Consider the following 17,371-nt stretch of genomic DNA (forward strand, 5'->3'; position numbering starts at 1 on the left):
TTATTATTCAGTTCATACCTAAAAGACAAAGTTTACCTGGTAAGAATAGTTTTCTTTAAGAAAGTCCCTACCTCCCCTCAACATTTTCAGAGCTAATCTTACAATACCCTAAGTATATATTAGCTTGCTGTCTCTGGAGATATCTTAGTATCTATATATTTATATCTCTATCTATCTATCTATGACTGTTTTGTTATTTCTTATAAATTCAACAGTTATTAAGTGTCTACTATATATGAAGAGCTTTAAAATAGAATCTTTGTTATAGAGAATATATTCTTCTTTAACACAAGAGAAATGTTCTCATGCTCCTTCTATTAATAACTAGATAACTGTTAACCTTACTGGTTTCCAAAATCACACTATATTCCTAGGCTTACAAATAAAGACTTGGGTAATAAGAGAAAAGCTACTTGCATTCTATCCGAGGACAACACATGAACAATATCCCCTCTCCTTTCAAGACCATTCAGAGGATTTTTCTCAACAAAGAGAAAACAGCCAAAGGAGAGGATAGAAAAGTTGTTGAAAAAAATTACTCAGGATTGACACTTTCAAAGAAAATGTTCCTGTAAAAAAATTACACATTCTCTTCTTTCTCCCTTCTTGTTCAATACTTCAACTTCAAAATCAATAACTTTTTCTCTGCCTATTTCCCCAAACATTATTTGTCCATGTTCATCTCTCTTCCATTATCTGATTCTATTGATTTTGTTCATTGCTTTCAATTAGTGTGTATGTAGTGGGGGGAGCAACAAACTTTTTCCACCCTGCTTACTTTTCATGGTAAAACATACATACTTTGGTCCTTTAACCCTTAAGTTCTCATCCTTCTCTAATCACTGTGCTGAGCATAACCAACACTTCAAACTCAAAATTTCCAAAACTGTACTCATGATCTTCCTCTGGAAACTACCTAAGCCTGCTCTTGCTCCTGTCGTTTTTATAATTTTAACAACTCCAGGCTAGAAAGTTTAGAGTCACCTTCCATTCTTCTCTTTCCCCACCATCCACTCTTAATCAATTACAAACCAAATCCCAACAGCATCTCTTCTATCCACTTTTTCCCATACTGATTGCATTAGGTCCTCAATATATCTTGCATAGATTGATGCCCCTTTCTCTAGAGTCTTTCTGGCTAACCCATCCTATATATTGACAGTTTTATTAAATCTAAGCCTAGTCATGTTACTCTTAATCAAAAACCTTCCATGATTCTCCACTGCTTATGGAATAAAACACGTGTTCCTTCACATGGCATTCAAGGCCTTCTGCAATTTACCTCCCAACTAAGTTTTCTAGCCTTTCTTCCTGATGCACTAAATGTTCCAAACGTCTTTGTGGGATTCTCAGAGCATCGCCCTTTCTAATTCTTCCATGTCTATGCTTAAGATAGTCCCTCTGCCTCCTGTCTCTTTTCCCACATTTACTTATCAAAGTCCTACTTAAACTTCAGACACAGTTCAGATCTTACCTCCCTCAAATAACCTTCCAAGACTGAGTGGGTCCCTATATCTACTTAGCACAGTTCTTTGTCACTAGTACGCCCTAAAAGTGGTTTGTTGAAATGAACTCACATGAGAGCATGCAAACTTTAGGGAACTCATTGCCTTGTGGGAGTGAAACAGGCTGAAAATAGGTTAAATAGGAGAGCTGGGCAAGAGCTTGGCACCACAGTGAGCAGCCAGAGCCTCCTCCTTCATATGCTTCAATGTCCAACTAAATCTCTATTTGTGTGTGTGCGCACGCACGCGCACGTGTGCACTTGTGCCTACCTACCAGGCTGTTCAGCTATTGGAGTATGTATACTTGGGTATGTTCCTGGGAGCAAATGTACCACTGTGTACCTGTGGATGCATGCCTGCCCATGACTGTGCCCCTGTAAATTCCTGGTTCAAATCCTTGTCACAATTTTCTGTTTTAAAATGATGGTCACACCTAGCAGAGTGGCACAGTGGAAGCATGCTGGGCCCATAAAATGATGCCCAAGGTAAATGTGATATGAAATAAAATAGGATATTTTGGAAATCAGTTCTGAGCATATGGTTTATAGGCTTCTAGGGAGTTACAAAGAGAGCCATTGTATTTAAATGTAAAGAATTAGTATCAGGATCAGCCCATAAGGCACATCAGGAAAAGGCACCATTTGCTAAAAATATTTTAGTTCCATTTGTCAGAAAATTGTCATAATACAGTTGACTCTTGAACAACATGGGTTTGACTGTGCAGGTCCACTTACACGTGGAAATTTTTTCAATAGTAAATAGTACAGTACTACACGATTTGTGGTTGGTTGAATCCACAGATGCGGAACCTTGGATATGGAGGAAGTGCATATAAGGAGGAAGCCCGGATATGGAGGGCCAACTATAAATTATATGAGGATTTTCGACTGCGTGGAAGGTTGGTGCCCTTAACCTCAGAGTTGTTCAGGGGTCAACTGATTTTGTTAGCATGAGGCACTTGACTGCCATCTTCAGGAAAACTGTTTAGAATAAATATCTATCTATATCTATATCCATCTATATGATGTCTACTTTGTGAAAGGTGTTCCCCTTAGTCATGGCAGCCTCACATAGTGTACAACCTGTACAACTTTATGTTGTGATCCTGCCCAGTAGCTATTCTAGAAAGGGTAGACGTTTTCTACCTCCTTTAATGAAAAAGTTCCTTCTGACTGGAAACAAGATGGTCATTAGGGTTTCCTGCTGTCTAAGTAGAGACTCTGTATTCACTTTCTTGATCAGACCATTTTCAAGGTCAGGGTGCTCAGGCATTGGTGAAACAAATTAAGGCTTTTCCTGTAACTAGTAGAAAGCTATTTTGGATAAAACTTGGACTGCCAAGGGGACATCAAAGCTTAGTTGTTGCTTTTTATTCCTCACAAGAAAGGGAGAACCTCAGAATAGTCATATTGACACCTAGCTCCAAATTCAAGTGTCAGATACAGGAGAAATTTAACACCAAGGCAATGAGTCAGGAGCTTTTCAATTATGGTTAAAAGAATACCATAAATAGATTAAATCCTAATTAACAGTTAAGATTAGTGATACGACTACCAACTGGTACCTAGTTATGTGTTTAACCCTGCTCTCTATATACTATAATTAAGTATAATATTCTTTAGTGTTGCTATACTTGAGTGTTTTAATAAATTTGCATTTTGTTTTTTTAAAAGAACTGACTAGATAACTCATCATTCTCATTTTTGTCAAGATTAACTATGCATATAACCAAAGACTAGTAATTCAAATCCACATGATCAATACACGGCTGCTACTAATGTGTAGGGTCCCTCTGTCTGAGTTAGAAAAAACTACAGCCCTCTGGGAGGATATGAGGCAGCCCTGCCTACAATCACCTACTGGCAATGCACCTGAGTTGTTAAGTCCATTTTTTGAGGGGTGAATATATTAAAACTTACCTACATACCTAAAGATAGAAAGTGATGATAGCAAATATCATGGCATATATACAAATGATACTAAAATAAGCTAGCATTTGCATATTTCTTATTTTTAAAATATATGTTTAAAATCTAATTTCTCATTCAGCCTTTATGGCATTTTCATAAAGTAGTTCAGACACCATGTATTGAGTGGCAGGCAGTATGTTAGGCCCTAAGAGCTTTATCCTTATAGCCCTAATGGGATATTCAAGTTGATAATCTCAGTTTATGAGAAGCAAATGAGAAGCAGAAGTTTGTACAGGGTGGTAGGGAGCCCAGAAGAAGGGCACCCAGCCTAGATGGGATAACAGTGAAGACTTGCTGGAGGAGACTGCTGAGCTGAGCTGAGTCAGCTGCACATTATTGGCTTAATTTAAGAGACACAAAAGCTAAGCCATGGAAAGATTAAGCAATTTACCCCACATTACACAGCTATGTAAAGTGGAATCAGGCCTAGAATCAATGTGAAGTAACTCCCAATCCAAGAAAGAGTCCAAACTATTGAATGTCTGGCTGCAAGGTACCATTTGGACTTATTTCAGAAATAAATTTTATTTGAAATAGAATTTTATTTGAGAAGGTCCAATACTCATATGCCTCACAGTTGCATACATGCATTAGAATATTAGAAAAATTCAGGCACACCAAAACAACCCAAACCTATGTTAATTAGGACAACTAATTAACACCTCTACCACAATCCTGGCAACATTTAGTTCTTTGTTCTGTGGTTGCTGCAGCTTGCTACAGGAAGATGTATTGCATAAAAATGAGGCATTAGCTCAGACTTCCTCAGATACCAACTTTAAGAGGCCTGAGTCATTCAAATCATTCCCCAAAGTTTTTCTACCACCAAAGGCAGCAAACAAAAGTACTGCTAATTAAATGTGTCATTAGGGTTTATTACAACTAGCATATATTAAAGTCTCATTCACCACTGCTTTGAATTGGTTTTGTTCTGTTTTTATTTGTGCTTAATTGTCCTATTTTATATGTGTTTAATTTTGTAGGATACTTTATATCCTTTTTGGATGCGGGCAGAGTGCAAATTCTAAGTAAATAATAACAATAGATTAAATTTATGTAGAATTGGCTCTTTTATGTGCTGCATGTACATTTTATAGTACACTGGGGCCCCTTACAAAATCAGTGTGTATGGTACATTTATGCCCATTTTATAGGTGTTGGAACAATTTTGCTGTTTTAAATTATTACAGAAGCTTACAGTTATATATTAGCTTTTATTACATATTTTTAGTTATATCTACAATTTACTTGGTGTGGTGTCCTTGGTCAGGAACACAATCCCCAATAATAAAAATGTTCCTACAAGCAAAGACAGCGTACATTATGACAACCCACTTTATAAGATAGTTGTAATACATTCCTAGGGTGAGTGAGGAGGGAGGAACTCTAAAATGACATGTTTCCAGGACAGTATTATCTACTTTCTGGAATATTTTAGGCCAAATGTTAAACTCTGACTTGTTTCTTTTTTACTATACAGTGTATTCCTACCTCACCAGCATCCTTGCTAAGAAGCCAGTAATAAACAGGGAGTACAAACTCACTTTCCTATTAGCTTAAAATAAAGAGCTGGGAAGGCATGTCAGTTACAAACCCAAACTAGCATAGAGGAGGACTAATGAAATACTTCTTGTAGGCTTTCACTTGATTTCATTGAGAAAAACATAAAAAGATTCTATGGCTAAAAAGGTTTTTAAAACACTGGACTAGCTGATCTCCAAAGGTCCCTTTCAGGACAGTCTGGAATTTGGTATACAAGGAAATTGAAAGTTTTGTAGTGTTTAATTATATGCCCCATCAGCCAACCCTCTGCTTCAGTCATTATTTTACTAATCAACAGCCCTCCAATGGTTATACCTCATCAATCAGATGATATACACAATTTTGCAGGTTGCCTTCAAAGTTTCAATAGGACTTTCCCCAATCTACTTTATTTTCCACAAGATTTCAATCTGTACTCTACAATTTTATCAAAGTCGCCTTTTTTCTAAGTCCATATACCTCACTCTCCTGTCTGTAGGCCCTGGCCTAACCTGCCCAAATCAGGCATAGCTGCACCTCTGTCTGATACTTTTCACTGTCATTGCTTAATTTAATTTAATTCCACTTTTCTCTAGGTTTGAGGAAGATATATTGTTCCCACTTACCTCAGACAACTTCATTCTTTCCCCTAAATTTCTTATGTCAACGTGAATTTGCTATCAGGTAATCCCTCATATCTGAATCTAGTCCATCCCCGAAAACGCTGGATAGTGAATTTCAGATAGTGGGCAACTTTATTCCATTCTTCTCAATTGAAAAAGTAATAATGCCTTCCCATTGCATCTTCCAAACCCCCAACCAGTTTCCTCAAATACCAGTAAAACACTCTAAAATACTTCTGTTAACAGTCCTCCAAATATGTATCATATTGTAAAGCATTTAAAACACCAATGCCTAATTATTAACATTTAATGAATTAATTAGCAGATATGTGTAGTTCACAATGATGCTTATACTATAGTGGATACAAACCAAAAAAAATAAATGAATAAAAAGCAGGCTTTCAAGCTGCCTGGGAATGTCTATCTTTGTTTTGCACCATTAGAAGGAAAGACTTTTTCATCTTTTTAAAAAACTTTTAAAAGTTTAGTTCTGATGAGGGATGATGGAAAGACAAAATAAAGCTTTTCCAAGAACTTCTAGACAGAGGACTCACTAGTGAGAAGCAATATAATAGGAAAACCATGAAGAGAGCCGCTGAGGGGGTGCTTTGATTCCATGTGAAACCAAAGTGAAGCCAAAAACAAACAAAACTGCCCTGGAGGTCTTGTCACCCAGTTGAGTACATTAAAGCAAAGGAGACCACAGCAAACACCAAAATTATCATTTTAATTAGTCTTAACAGTCAAACCAATTAAAGTGAGGGAGAAAGTGACAACAATATCCAAATTATGGGTAAGAGAAAAGTTATGTTCTACTCAAGCCTGGCAGGAGGGAAATTGTCACAGTAAGCATTAATTGAGGTTAGTGAGAAGGGCACTAACTTGTTAATTTTCTGAAATCAGTAATCTTGTTTTGTAGCCTCTCTGCTGTTTATGCTTAGCTGTTTTAGTAAAGCTACATCACATTTTCCTTTTATACTGAAAGGGAGATGTACAGTGATGTAAGTAAACCATGAAATAATATGTTAAAGGTAGTAATAGATGCAAATGACACTTATTAAGGGAAAGTTAACAATCAAGGTAATTCTAAAATGAGATGCAGAGACTACTGTTAGAGTTGGGGTTTGGAGGATGGTGCTGTCATGCTGGAGCCACTTCAGGAGAATGGGGACTCAATTGACAAAGCCTGGGCTTAATGAAAATTTTCCTGGTTTCAAGTATCTGTACTCACAGCCAAGGAGATTAACAAATTTTACTCAGCAGGTACCTTTCATTTCCTGCCTCAAGCTGCAAAATCCCAGAAGGGATATTAGCTGCAGGAGAAAGCAAATGAATGAACATTCAGGATTCTGGATGTTCTTACTTGAGCCCTGCAAGCAGTGATTCCAGCCCTCTCCTACTCTTGTAGGCAGGGGCCAGGCTCAGTCCCCATGCCCATCACCTCTCCTTTCAGAAGAACTGACAAAACTCTGGGTGGGAGCATCATGCCTATCTCTCAGAATCCCACAGTATCACATGCCTCGCCCTGTGCTGCTGGGAGGGAAAAAAGGCAACGGGAATCCTTGCTCTCAGGGGCCAATATCTCTTTTATAGGCTCTTAAAAAGCAAAAGGCTTAAACAGCAAATGCCTGTAATGCTTTGGAAGATGAAAATCTCTAAGTGCTGCAGACAAGGCTGAAGATTCTGATCTTAAAAGAAGTGCATTACACTCGTCTTTTAAATTACTGATTCAACCCTGGTTGGATTGTATACAGTTTATTAACTCTCTCAATTTTCTACCACATTTGGTTAATGAAAGCTGGATGAATTGAATAGTCTTTCTCCTAATAATTGTTGTTAATGTCCTCACACATACGTATTTCCCTTCTGGGTAGGAGGCACCCAGAAGAGCACGATGCTGTGAGTTTGTGTTAAAGAGACAAAACCATCAGTACATCTTTGCATATGGCTAAAAGTGACCCAATAGAGTCTCAGAAATTTAGATTTTCCTTTTGGGAATTTAACAGTAGGAAGAAGGTGGATTTTGTTCTGGGTCTCCTCGAAACACAAGTCACAAAAGCTAGCTGGACAAATGAAATCTAGATGACCAAGAAAGTGCTGTTAGTAAACGTGAGCTCAGTCAACTATTTATATATGGGACATTTGTTTGTGTAGATACAACAATTGTATCTACATAAAATGTATACTCTCATTGCTTTACACTGCAAATACATCCCTGAACAGTTATGTTTCAAGCACATGTTTATCAAGCAGATCATACAGGTAGATACACTTTAAGCTAAAATTAATGAGTGTTTCCTAAATATAATGTAGAACAATGTACGTAATCTAATAATTAAGTGGGAAAGGTGACTGGGACGGGGGAAGCCTGAGACATAATTGCACATTCCCTAAAGTCTTACTATTGTAGACTATAAGCATATATTCAGAGAAAATAAATGGAAAAAATATATCAAAATATTAACAGTAATTATCCCTTGAATGGCAGGGTGCTACATAATTTTTATTTACTTTCTGGAAGCTTTCATGATTTTCCACATTCTCTGAAATTAGCATATATTCCATTATTTTATTACATTACATTTTTGTTTAAGAAGAGGTATGCTGAGAGAATTGACTGAGTGAATACCTTGGTAAAGTACATCTGGTAAAACAAATAATCACTCCCTGTACATCTGTTTTGGTAATTGGGTCCCTCATTTACCATTGCTTCTTAAAGGAAATCTCATCTATGTGATTTTGCCCACCGTGGATTCCTCAGTGCTAAGCATGTAGGACATAGAGCAGGTACTCAATTTAATTTTTAAAATATTTTAACCATTTTTAAAATTGAAGTACAGTTATTTTACAATGTTGTGTTAGTTTCAGGTGTACAGCAAAGTGATTCAGTTATATATTATATATATATATATATATACACACATATCCTTTTCATATTATTTTTCATTATAGGTTATTACAAGATATTGAATATAGTTCCCTGTGCTATACAGTAGGTCCTTCACTTTAATTTTTAAATAAGTAAATGAATTAAAAAATTTGGAAAACATTGAGTCTTATTCTCCGCTTATAAATCTGACTTGCAAATTGTATGTATTTGTGAGTGAAGCCCTTTATCGCTCTATGAGAACAGACATTTAAGTGAGCACATGATTAAACCACTGTCAGAACCCCATTATTGAATTGGCTAAGCTCCTTCTGTGCTAGGTAGGGGTGTTTATCTAATTTGAAAATTAATAGTAAGCATGTCATTGCTTTAAAGTTTATCATCAACTCTTGAGTTTCTATAGTATTAGAGCAGAATGATGATGCAGCTAATTCCCAAATCATTTCTGTTTGGTTTGGAAAAGAGGTATATGATTTATCCTCAGAAGCTTTGCCTTCTTAATTCTGTTTTCCATGGACAGGGTTTTCCTTTACTGAGTGTACAGCCTGAATGACAGATTGGAAAGGTAACCAGAAATGGGCTGGAGGCAGAGGGAAGCCAGCCTGGGATTAACCATTGACTACCCTTCAGCCTCACGTGCTGAATTTAAGGTTCACTGGTACTTTTCTTGAATGATATTACCTTTTCTTTGTATAACACTTTCTAGTCTTTAGAGTGGGATGGGTGGAGAGGATACTTTTTCTTAAAAGACAGGCCTTTTTTTTCTCTTTTTGGCTCTTTCTTTAAAAAAAATTTTAGGGGAATAAAGTTCAATGGTGTTGGTGAGATTATGGCCAACTTGCCTTAGGAGGGTTTCTCTTCTTTTCCTGTTAAATTTCTCTTTTTCTTTTTTTCCTTTTGTGTGTGGAGAGGAATAAGGTCTATTGATTTTAGTGAAGTTGAAGGTATCTCGTATGATGGAAGTATTTTTCTTTAAAAATCATCTCTGGGGAAAAGGTTCATTGTTTTTGGTAGGGTTGAGGGAGCATCTGTCTTCAGGTTTGGAGGATTTTCATTTTTTGAAAACTAGGTTTTGTGGAGAGGAGCTATAAAGGCCACTGGCTTTAATGAGGTTGGGGAGCCCTTCTTAGGAGGATTTTTCTTTCCTTTTCTTTAAAATAAATTATTTGGAAGAAATAAGATTGGGAACATCTCTCTTTGAAAGGATTTCTTTTCCTTTCCTTTTATTAAAAAAATAAATATTTGAAGGCTGGAAGACAGATAAGGCACCTGGGTTTGGGTGAGATTGGGTGCATCTCCCTTTGAAGAAGCTTTAGGAAATTTTGTGGGTTTTTCTCCTTTTTATGGGGGGGGTGGAATGCATTGATTATCAGGAATAACATTCATTATTTTCAATAACATTCATTATTTTCATTGGTTCATCTTCCCTGAGAATTTCTTCTTTTTAAAAATTATCCCTTAATTAACTTTCTTCTTCCTCCTCTTCCATCCCTTCCTCCCTTTCTACCCCCTTTTTTTCCTCCCTTCCTTTCTCTCCCTTTCCTCCTCCTCTTCTCTCACCTCCCTCTTTGTTTCTCTCTCTCTCTCTTTTTTCTTGGAGAAAAAATGTTCAGGGACTTGGTGAGTTTGGGGGCTTCTTCATTCCCTAAAAAGGAGGTTTCTCTTTTAAAATATATTCATTTTCTTCCTTCTTTCCCCTCTAATTCTAAATGTATGTACTTGTTTTGAGAAAAGGGAGCTTTGTGGAGACTGGGGACATCTTTCCTTAAGAGGGTTTTCTTGGTTTTGTTTCTGTTTCTCTCCTACCTTTCTCTTCCAAGTTAAAATTTTCCTATATTAAAAATAAAGCTTTTGGGTTTGGATGAATTCAGGTCACCTCTCATTAGAGGGATTTCCTTTTATTTTTTTCTCTTTTCTGCATTTGTCTTCGTTGTGTTTGAACAGAAAAGTTCATGTGTCTTTGTGAGGTTGGAGCACTTCTTTTTAAGAGGATTTTGTTTTCGTTTCATTGGTATTATCCCCTCCACCAATATACACATCCTTCCTTCATTAATTTTCTTTTAAATCTTAAAGAAATTGTAAAATATTTCAATAAAGAAATTGAAATAATATTCATGTGCTTTGGTGAGGATGGGGCATCTCCCTTTGGGGGGATTTATTTCTTTTGTTCCTTTTTTTTCCTTTTATGGGAATTAAAAATTCAGGAGATTTGGTAAGATTAGGGACCCTAACCTTTAATATTTCATTCTTTTTGTTAAGTTAAAATGTTTGTGTGTATCTGGGTGGAGGGATTAGTAAGTTTCATCGATTTTGATGATTTTGAAAGTATCTGCTCTTGAAGAGATTTCCTTTTTTGTTTGTTTTTCTCAAAAGAAAAAAAAATTGGGGGTGAATAAGTTATTTTTCTTGGTGAGGTTGGAGGTCCTTAAGAGGATCCCCTCTTTTAAAATTTCTTTTTTTCCTTATTTATTCATTTGTTTTGTTTGCTTATTTGTGGGAAGGTAGTAGGTTGATTATCATATAGTTGGATGAACGATCTTTACTTATTTTTTAAATTGAGATCTAATTTGCATAACATAAAATTCACCATTTTACAGCATACAAGTCAGTGGTTTTTAGTGTATTCACAAGTCGTGCAAACATCACCACTGTCTAATTTCAGAACATTTTTATCATCTCCCAAAGAAACCCTGTACCCTTTAGCTATCACCCACACTTCCCCTCCCCCCTTCCTTCACCTCCTGGCAACCACTAATCTACTTTCTGTCTCTAAGGATTTGCCTATTTTGGACATTTCGTATAATTGGAAGAAATAACTGTAGGGAGCTTTGGTGAGATTGGTGAACATTTGGGAGACTTATTTTTGCCCCCATAATTTTTGTGAGAGATTGGGCATGGGCCATGAGGTACAAATAAAGTTTATAAATTTCAAGAAAATTTTAGGGTTAAAAATACTGTTTACCTTGAGATGATTTCTCATCCTTTTCATTAAAAATTTTTCTCTTGGGGATATGTTTCATGGGCTTTGGAAAGGGCAAGGAGCTCCTCCCTTTAGAATTTCTTTTTTTTTCTTAAAATAATTTTCAGGGGAGGTATAAGTTTCATTATCTGGGGTCACTGTCCCTTTCTTTTTTAAAAAATTTGTAAATTTGTTTTTCTATTTTGAGAATAAGGTTTATTTGCTTTGGTGAGGGTGGGGGCATCTCCCTTTAGGAATGGCTGCTTTCCTTTTTAAATGCTTTAAGTTTTTATTTTTCCACTGAGAGAATTACAGTCGGCGGACTTTGGAAAGGTTGGGAACTGTATCCCTAGCAGAATTTCTATTTATTTTCTTTCCAAAAAAAAAAAAGGCCTTCTTTGGGAGTAATAGGTTCAGGGTCTTGTGCCTCTTCTTCTTCCGTCTCAGGCTCCTGTTCTATGATGGCCTCCTCTGGGAGTATCAGACAGGGAAAAGCAATCACTGCTTTGGAAAAAAATCAAGGCTGATGGAATGTCAGCTAAAAGATTGTTCTTAGACAAATGAGTATCCTACATGTCACAGAAAGTCATATGTTGGATATTTTTTAAAATCCATAATAGATAAATTAATAGTTATATCCTATTAGGTGTCAAGTTCTATTTTTGCTCTTTCCCACCCTGCTGCCTTCTTCAGGGGAATAAAAGAGTTAATAATGCAGAGGAAAGCATTCTGCAAACTGTAAAGTGCCATACTAGCAGTAGGGATTATATAATCCTTATTATAAGGCCCCTGAATGCTTTCCTGGCCTCTATGGATTTTTCCCCTTTTCTTGGAAGCACTTTGGGTAACTGATGGCTCAGCCTTGCCTTTTGGGCTGCAGATCTGCAGAAGCCCCAGTTGGAGATTTTAATAAATATAAAAGAACTGTATTCTCAGAAAAGAAAGACCACTGGACAAATATCTCATTATCGTTTCTAAAACATCCTGCAGCAAATGCTTAGGAGCTCTCAGAATATACCAAATAAATCAGATGGTATCATCAAAACCTGGCAAGGAGGGGAGAAAGAACCTATGAGGAAAGAAAGTAATTTCATCCTGACCTTCAACAGGTTAAACATTAGAACTACATCCTGAAGTTGTTTACAGTCACTGCAGATATTCTGTTCACTTAGGAAAAAAATTTATTACCCCTGAAACCAACAACATCATCATTAGTCTGCTGCTGCCAGGACTGCAGGGGATAAGGACACTTTCCAAATCATTTTTTTTAATTGTTAGTAATTTTCTTCTTAATTATGGTTCTAACATCCATTCTGAAAATGGAGAGATTGACTGCATTTCCTAAGGGCTATATATTCCAGGCTATTTAAATAAGCATTTACTTCTCACTCTGAAACGAGTGAGAATGCCTTTTTTAATTCATTCACAGCAGCAGTCTCTACGTCATTGTTGAAAATGGAATTGCTAGGTTTCAAGCTTCAGCAAGTGTATTGAGCAAAAATAGGGAGGGCTGAATTATATTAGGCACTGGGAAGGAGAGACAGTATCTACCTTTGAGAAGCTCAGACGTAGGTAAGATATGAAGCATTCAGGCAAGAATTACCAGATGTCATATAAGCAAATGCTTGCTACTTTGCAAGAAAATGTGTGCAAAAAATACCAGGAAACTGTTCTGTTATAGTTTGGGATGTAATAGTAATTGCTGTGTAGTCATTAGGAGTGAGAGATACAGAGACCCCTCTCTAACCCAGAAATAAAAGCCATAAAAGTGTATTTCATTAATCACCTGTATGATGTGATTATAATTTCATAGCTGGTCAAAACCCAATGAATAAAAATATAAACTGTCTTTCTTCAACCACAGCTGAGTGAAGGGAAGCAAATATGGTCTACATGTAAACCCCCACCCCCAAAGAGAGTTATAGCATTGTTAAAGAACCAATTCACACATCTTTACTTACACTTGTTGCCACCAGGTGGGAGACCACGGCTCATTTCCTGGAAATTAAACCATTTCAGAAAGGAAGGAAATAGACAGGTTTGGTTCACAGACTGTTATCCAAGTAGGCATTCAGAAAGAAAACATGAGCCCCCTTTTCTCAGTCCCTACCCTCATGCTTGTCATAGATTTGCAACCAGCAGGTTCTGAAACCCCCAAAGAGAGCAGACCACACACTGGAAGATGTTGGGTTTTTTACTGCAGTATTGGTCGGCAAAGTTATCTGGGAGAAATCTGTAGTCACATTCAAACCCTTTGTTTTGCTCATTTTATCCTTTGACTTATCAGGCTAGTTTCATGCTACTGGTACTGACTGTGTCTTACCACGTAGGATTTCATTGTACGATGAGAGCTATATTTAGTTTTGAGCTCTAAGATTCTCTGTGTGTGTGTACACACACACACACACACACACACACACACACGCACACACACACACACACACACGTATGTCATTCCCTAAGCTTGCCTCAAGGAGGCAGTGTCTGAGAATAATGCAACCCTAGCTAAGATGGCAACCTGTTTGCCTTGAATGTTAAGATGCAAGTCAGCTGGCTATGGGTGCTATTTGCCTGAGGAGAATGCAGCAGAGAATGGTCCTATCACTGAAGATCAGATGTTCTCATCTGCATCAGAAAGCAATAGCATAGCAACACCTCAAGTGTTGGAGAAGGGTTCCTCCCAGGAATTTTAGCATTTACCCAGATCTTTGCATCCTTCAAAATCCTCTAGGGTTCATGTATATGGCCCTTTTGAAGCCCACTCTGCAAGATAAGTGACTGAACAAAAGACCAGCTCTACTTGGCAAAATGAAACTGGGGGAGGTGGTCCTGGTCCCCTGCCAGGGCTGCCAAGTGCCCGTGGGTCAGTTGGCCAGCACGCCTGAATGGATACTATGTAGAGGAAGCTAACCTGCTTCCCCTTACCTTGATCCTCCTTATCTGTCTGGCAATAGAAATTTTCTTGTCAAGCTGCTGGGAGATGCTTTCCCACTGTCACAGGGCTCATCCCTGGAGCTCCCGACCTCCAGTCAGTCTTCCAGAGGCCAAAGAGGCCATACATTCACTGACTATCCTGGTAATTAAGCCCTCAGATGTCAGTTTCTCAGTCACGTTCATGGAATGTCACTTAAGAAGGCCACAAGTTAGGCGGTCCTTATTGGTCTCCCTCTCACCAGCTTTATGCAAACTCTTCCAAAAAGACAAGAGCAAGCACCTGGTTAGGGTGACCTCCCAGGTCTAGCTGCCCCGCCCTTTCCCTTCTTGAGATCACTGAAGGGAAGGGCTGCTCTGATGCAGGAAGGGTGTGTGTGTGTGTGTGTGTGTGTGTGTGTGTGTGTGTGCGTGTGGAGATCCACCATTTGGTGAGAGCGGGGTTGTTGGATTAAAATATATATATATATATATATATTAGTTCCCTACAGTTCTATTTTATTTCTTTTGAAACCTCTGCACCCTTTTTTCCCTGTGAAACTTTTCCCTTTAGAGTTCCTCTTTCTCAGTCGTTTATCATTTCAGTTATTTTGCAAATTCAAGCCTCCCTAGTCATAACTCAGGAAGCAACCAGCCCTTCCATTTCCATTTAGAGATGCCAACCCCTACCCCCTTCCCCTACATTCTACAAGTGTACAGTCCAGAGCAGAAGGATTCTGAGCCGTGTTCCTATGCCCTGCTAAGCAGCAGGATGGACGGGCATCGTTGGTGTGATGTGTTGTTTCCGTGTTTTGTTGTTTTTCTCTGCGGGGAAGCTAAATGAAGGTGTATGTATGCATTATTATGATTTTCACAATCTTGTGGAACAAAGTTTAGGAAAAACGAAGAGTAGGGGGAGCACAGAGAAAGTAAGAAAGACTCCTTCTGAAGAGCTGGGTTTCGGGGTTTCAGGGTCCAACGCAAGGACTGAAAACTGGGTTTCGGGGTTTCAGGGTCCGAAAACCTTCGGACTGAAAACCTTCTTCCTCCTCCCTCCCCCGTGGGCGGGTGCCCGAGGATTCTCCACTGGTCTTCTTCCGGCTAAGTGCAACGTTTAAGAAGTCGTCTCTGAAGACTGGAAGAGATGAGGGTTCCCATTCACATGCTCTCAAATACCAACTCATTTTCGTGTATCTAAACTGGGGCTCCTGTACCATCCCAACTGGCACCAGTGCGGGATGCCAGTTGACCGTTTGTGACGCGGCCCATCACTGTATCACCGTGTTTGCACCTACCTGCCGGGAAATCCTGCAGAGAGATGGAATGGTGGCTTCGACATACGCATGCTCTCCCCCTCCTCCCCTGCGAACCCTGCCCTTCCCCTGCAGTGCGCGTGGGCGCCGCCCAACCCCTCATCCCCACGCGGAGTACCAGCGCCCAGCAGCCAACAGAGGCTCCGGGCCCCTCCCTGGAGCGTTGCCAGTTGTGCCTCAGCTGAGGAACCCCCTCCCCAATGGCAGGGAGGGGGCCAAACAGACGCTGCTGTTCCGCAGCTTGGGCCTCTGCGGCAGTGACCGCGGCTAAGAGGTGTATCCCACCGCCCACCCCCTCCCCAATCCCGTCCCTGTGTACCTTGGGCCAGCCCCTAACACCTCTCTAGGTCTCTTGCGCTCCCTGGGCTTCCTCTTCTTTTTCAAGATATAGGCGCTCACCGCACTGTCACTTCTCCTCATGAGGAAAACTGCTCCGACTCCCAACCGGTGCTATCACCCCCGTTTCTAGCCCCAAACAGCCCACTCTCACTTCCACATGTTGCTTCCCGCCTCCCAACCGCTTCCCAGTACCCTGGGCTCCCCCATCCCCGCATCTTTCCCAGCATCTTTGCTAGTCGGTGGCAACCAAATGGGATGCTAAGGGTGCCCAGAGTCCCGCAAGCTGGATAGCCATCCGGCCTCGCCTGGGTTCTTTCCCTCCCGCCCCAGGGGATCTTTTTCTTACCTTTATATTGGACAACGGCACTGGCACTAGCGTTCGTGGCGATGGCGAGGTCCTTAGACCTTTCTCTGGAGCGACCACCGGACACTGCAATAGATGTGGTGCTGGGCTCGGCTCCGGACAGGACACTTGAGCCGGCTCAGGGCAGGACTCTGTGGCTGGTTCTGTGGCTGGTTCTGGGGCCGGCTCGGGGGCCGGTTCTACGGCTGGTACCGGGATCGGCTCAGGGGCCGGATCTATGGCTGGTTCTGGGGCCGGCTCGGGGGCTGGTTCCGTGGCTGGTTCTGAGATCGCTTGTGTGTCTAGTTCTGGGGCTGGTTCTGGGATCGCCTCCGGACCGGGTTCTGGAGCAGGCTCTGGACAGAACTGCGGTGCCGGTGCCGGCGAAGGCGCGTGGAGCAGCTGAGGAGCTCGCGCCGGCGGTGACGGCGGCGGCTTCGGCGGTGGCCACGGCGGCGGCGGCTCTGGAGACTCCGCGGGCTGCTCGCCAACCTGAGGCGGGGCAGTGCCCTGGGCCGCGGCAGCTCCGCGGTCCATGGCCGCACACCGCCTCAGGTCCGGGCAGCGGGCGACCCTGAATTCGGAGGGCTAAAGTACCCTCGGGCGCCCCGCCCACCCTAGTTTGACAACCCCTTCCAGGGTGCCAAACTTTCCCCCGCCCCGCTCCATGGCTGGCTCCGCTCTGAGGTCTAACCCGGGGGCGCTCGGCGTCTCCCAGTGCTGGAACACGCCCCTCGGTGAGCGCACACCTCTTCGTAAGCAGCCACGGGCCCGATGGGCGGGAAGCAGAGGGGCTTGCGAACGCGGACTGGACAGAGCGCTTGATGACCTCCTAGCGACGCGCGGGGTGGGTGGGGGGGCAAAAAGGGGAGGGGGAGTGGGGAGGCGTTGGGGGGGGGAGTGTTTGAAGCCCGGCCGCGTTTAACCCTTTAGTGACGCGAATGCAAAAAAAAAAAAAAAAAAAAAAAGCTAGAGGCGAACTTGAGGGTCTTTGCAATCCC

At 40.6% G+C, this 17,371-nt stretch overlaps 1 protein-coding gene across 1 annotated transcript in view; it reads right to left on the minus strand.

The window, feature by feature from the left end:
• Positions 1-16,907, minus strand: part of DGKK (diacylglycerol kinase kappa) — a gene marked incomplete at both ends in the record, with an annotated part of 166,838 nt that extends 149,931 nt beyond the window's left edge. The window contains one exon of the mRNA XM_082864971.1: positions 16,374-16,907. Within this exon, the coding sequence (XP_082721097.1) occupies positions 16,374-16,907 (534 nt within the window). The remainder of the gene's footprint in view (positions 1-16,373) is intronic.
• Between the last annotated feature and the right edge of the window lie 464 nt (positions 16,908-17,371).

This window comes from Leucopleurus acutus (assembly GCF_964270905.1).
Source record: "Leucopleurus acutus genome assembly, chromosome: X".
NCBI classification, from domain to species: Eukaryota; Metazoa; Chordata; class Mammalia; order Artiodactyla; family Delphinidae; genus Leucopleurus; species Leucopleurus acutus.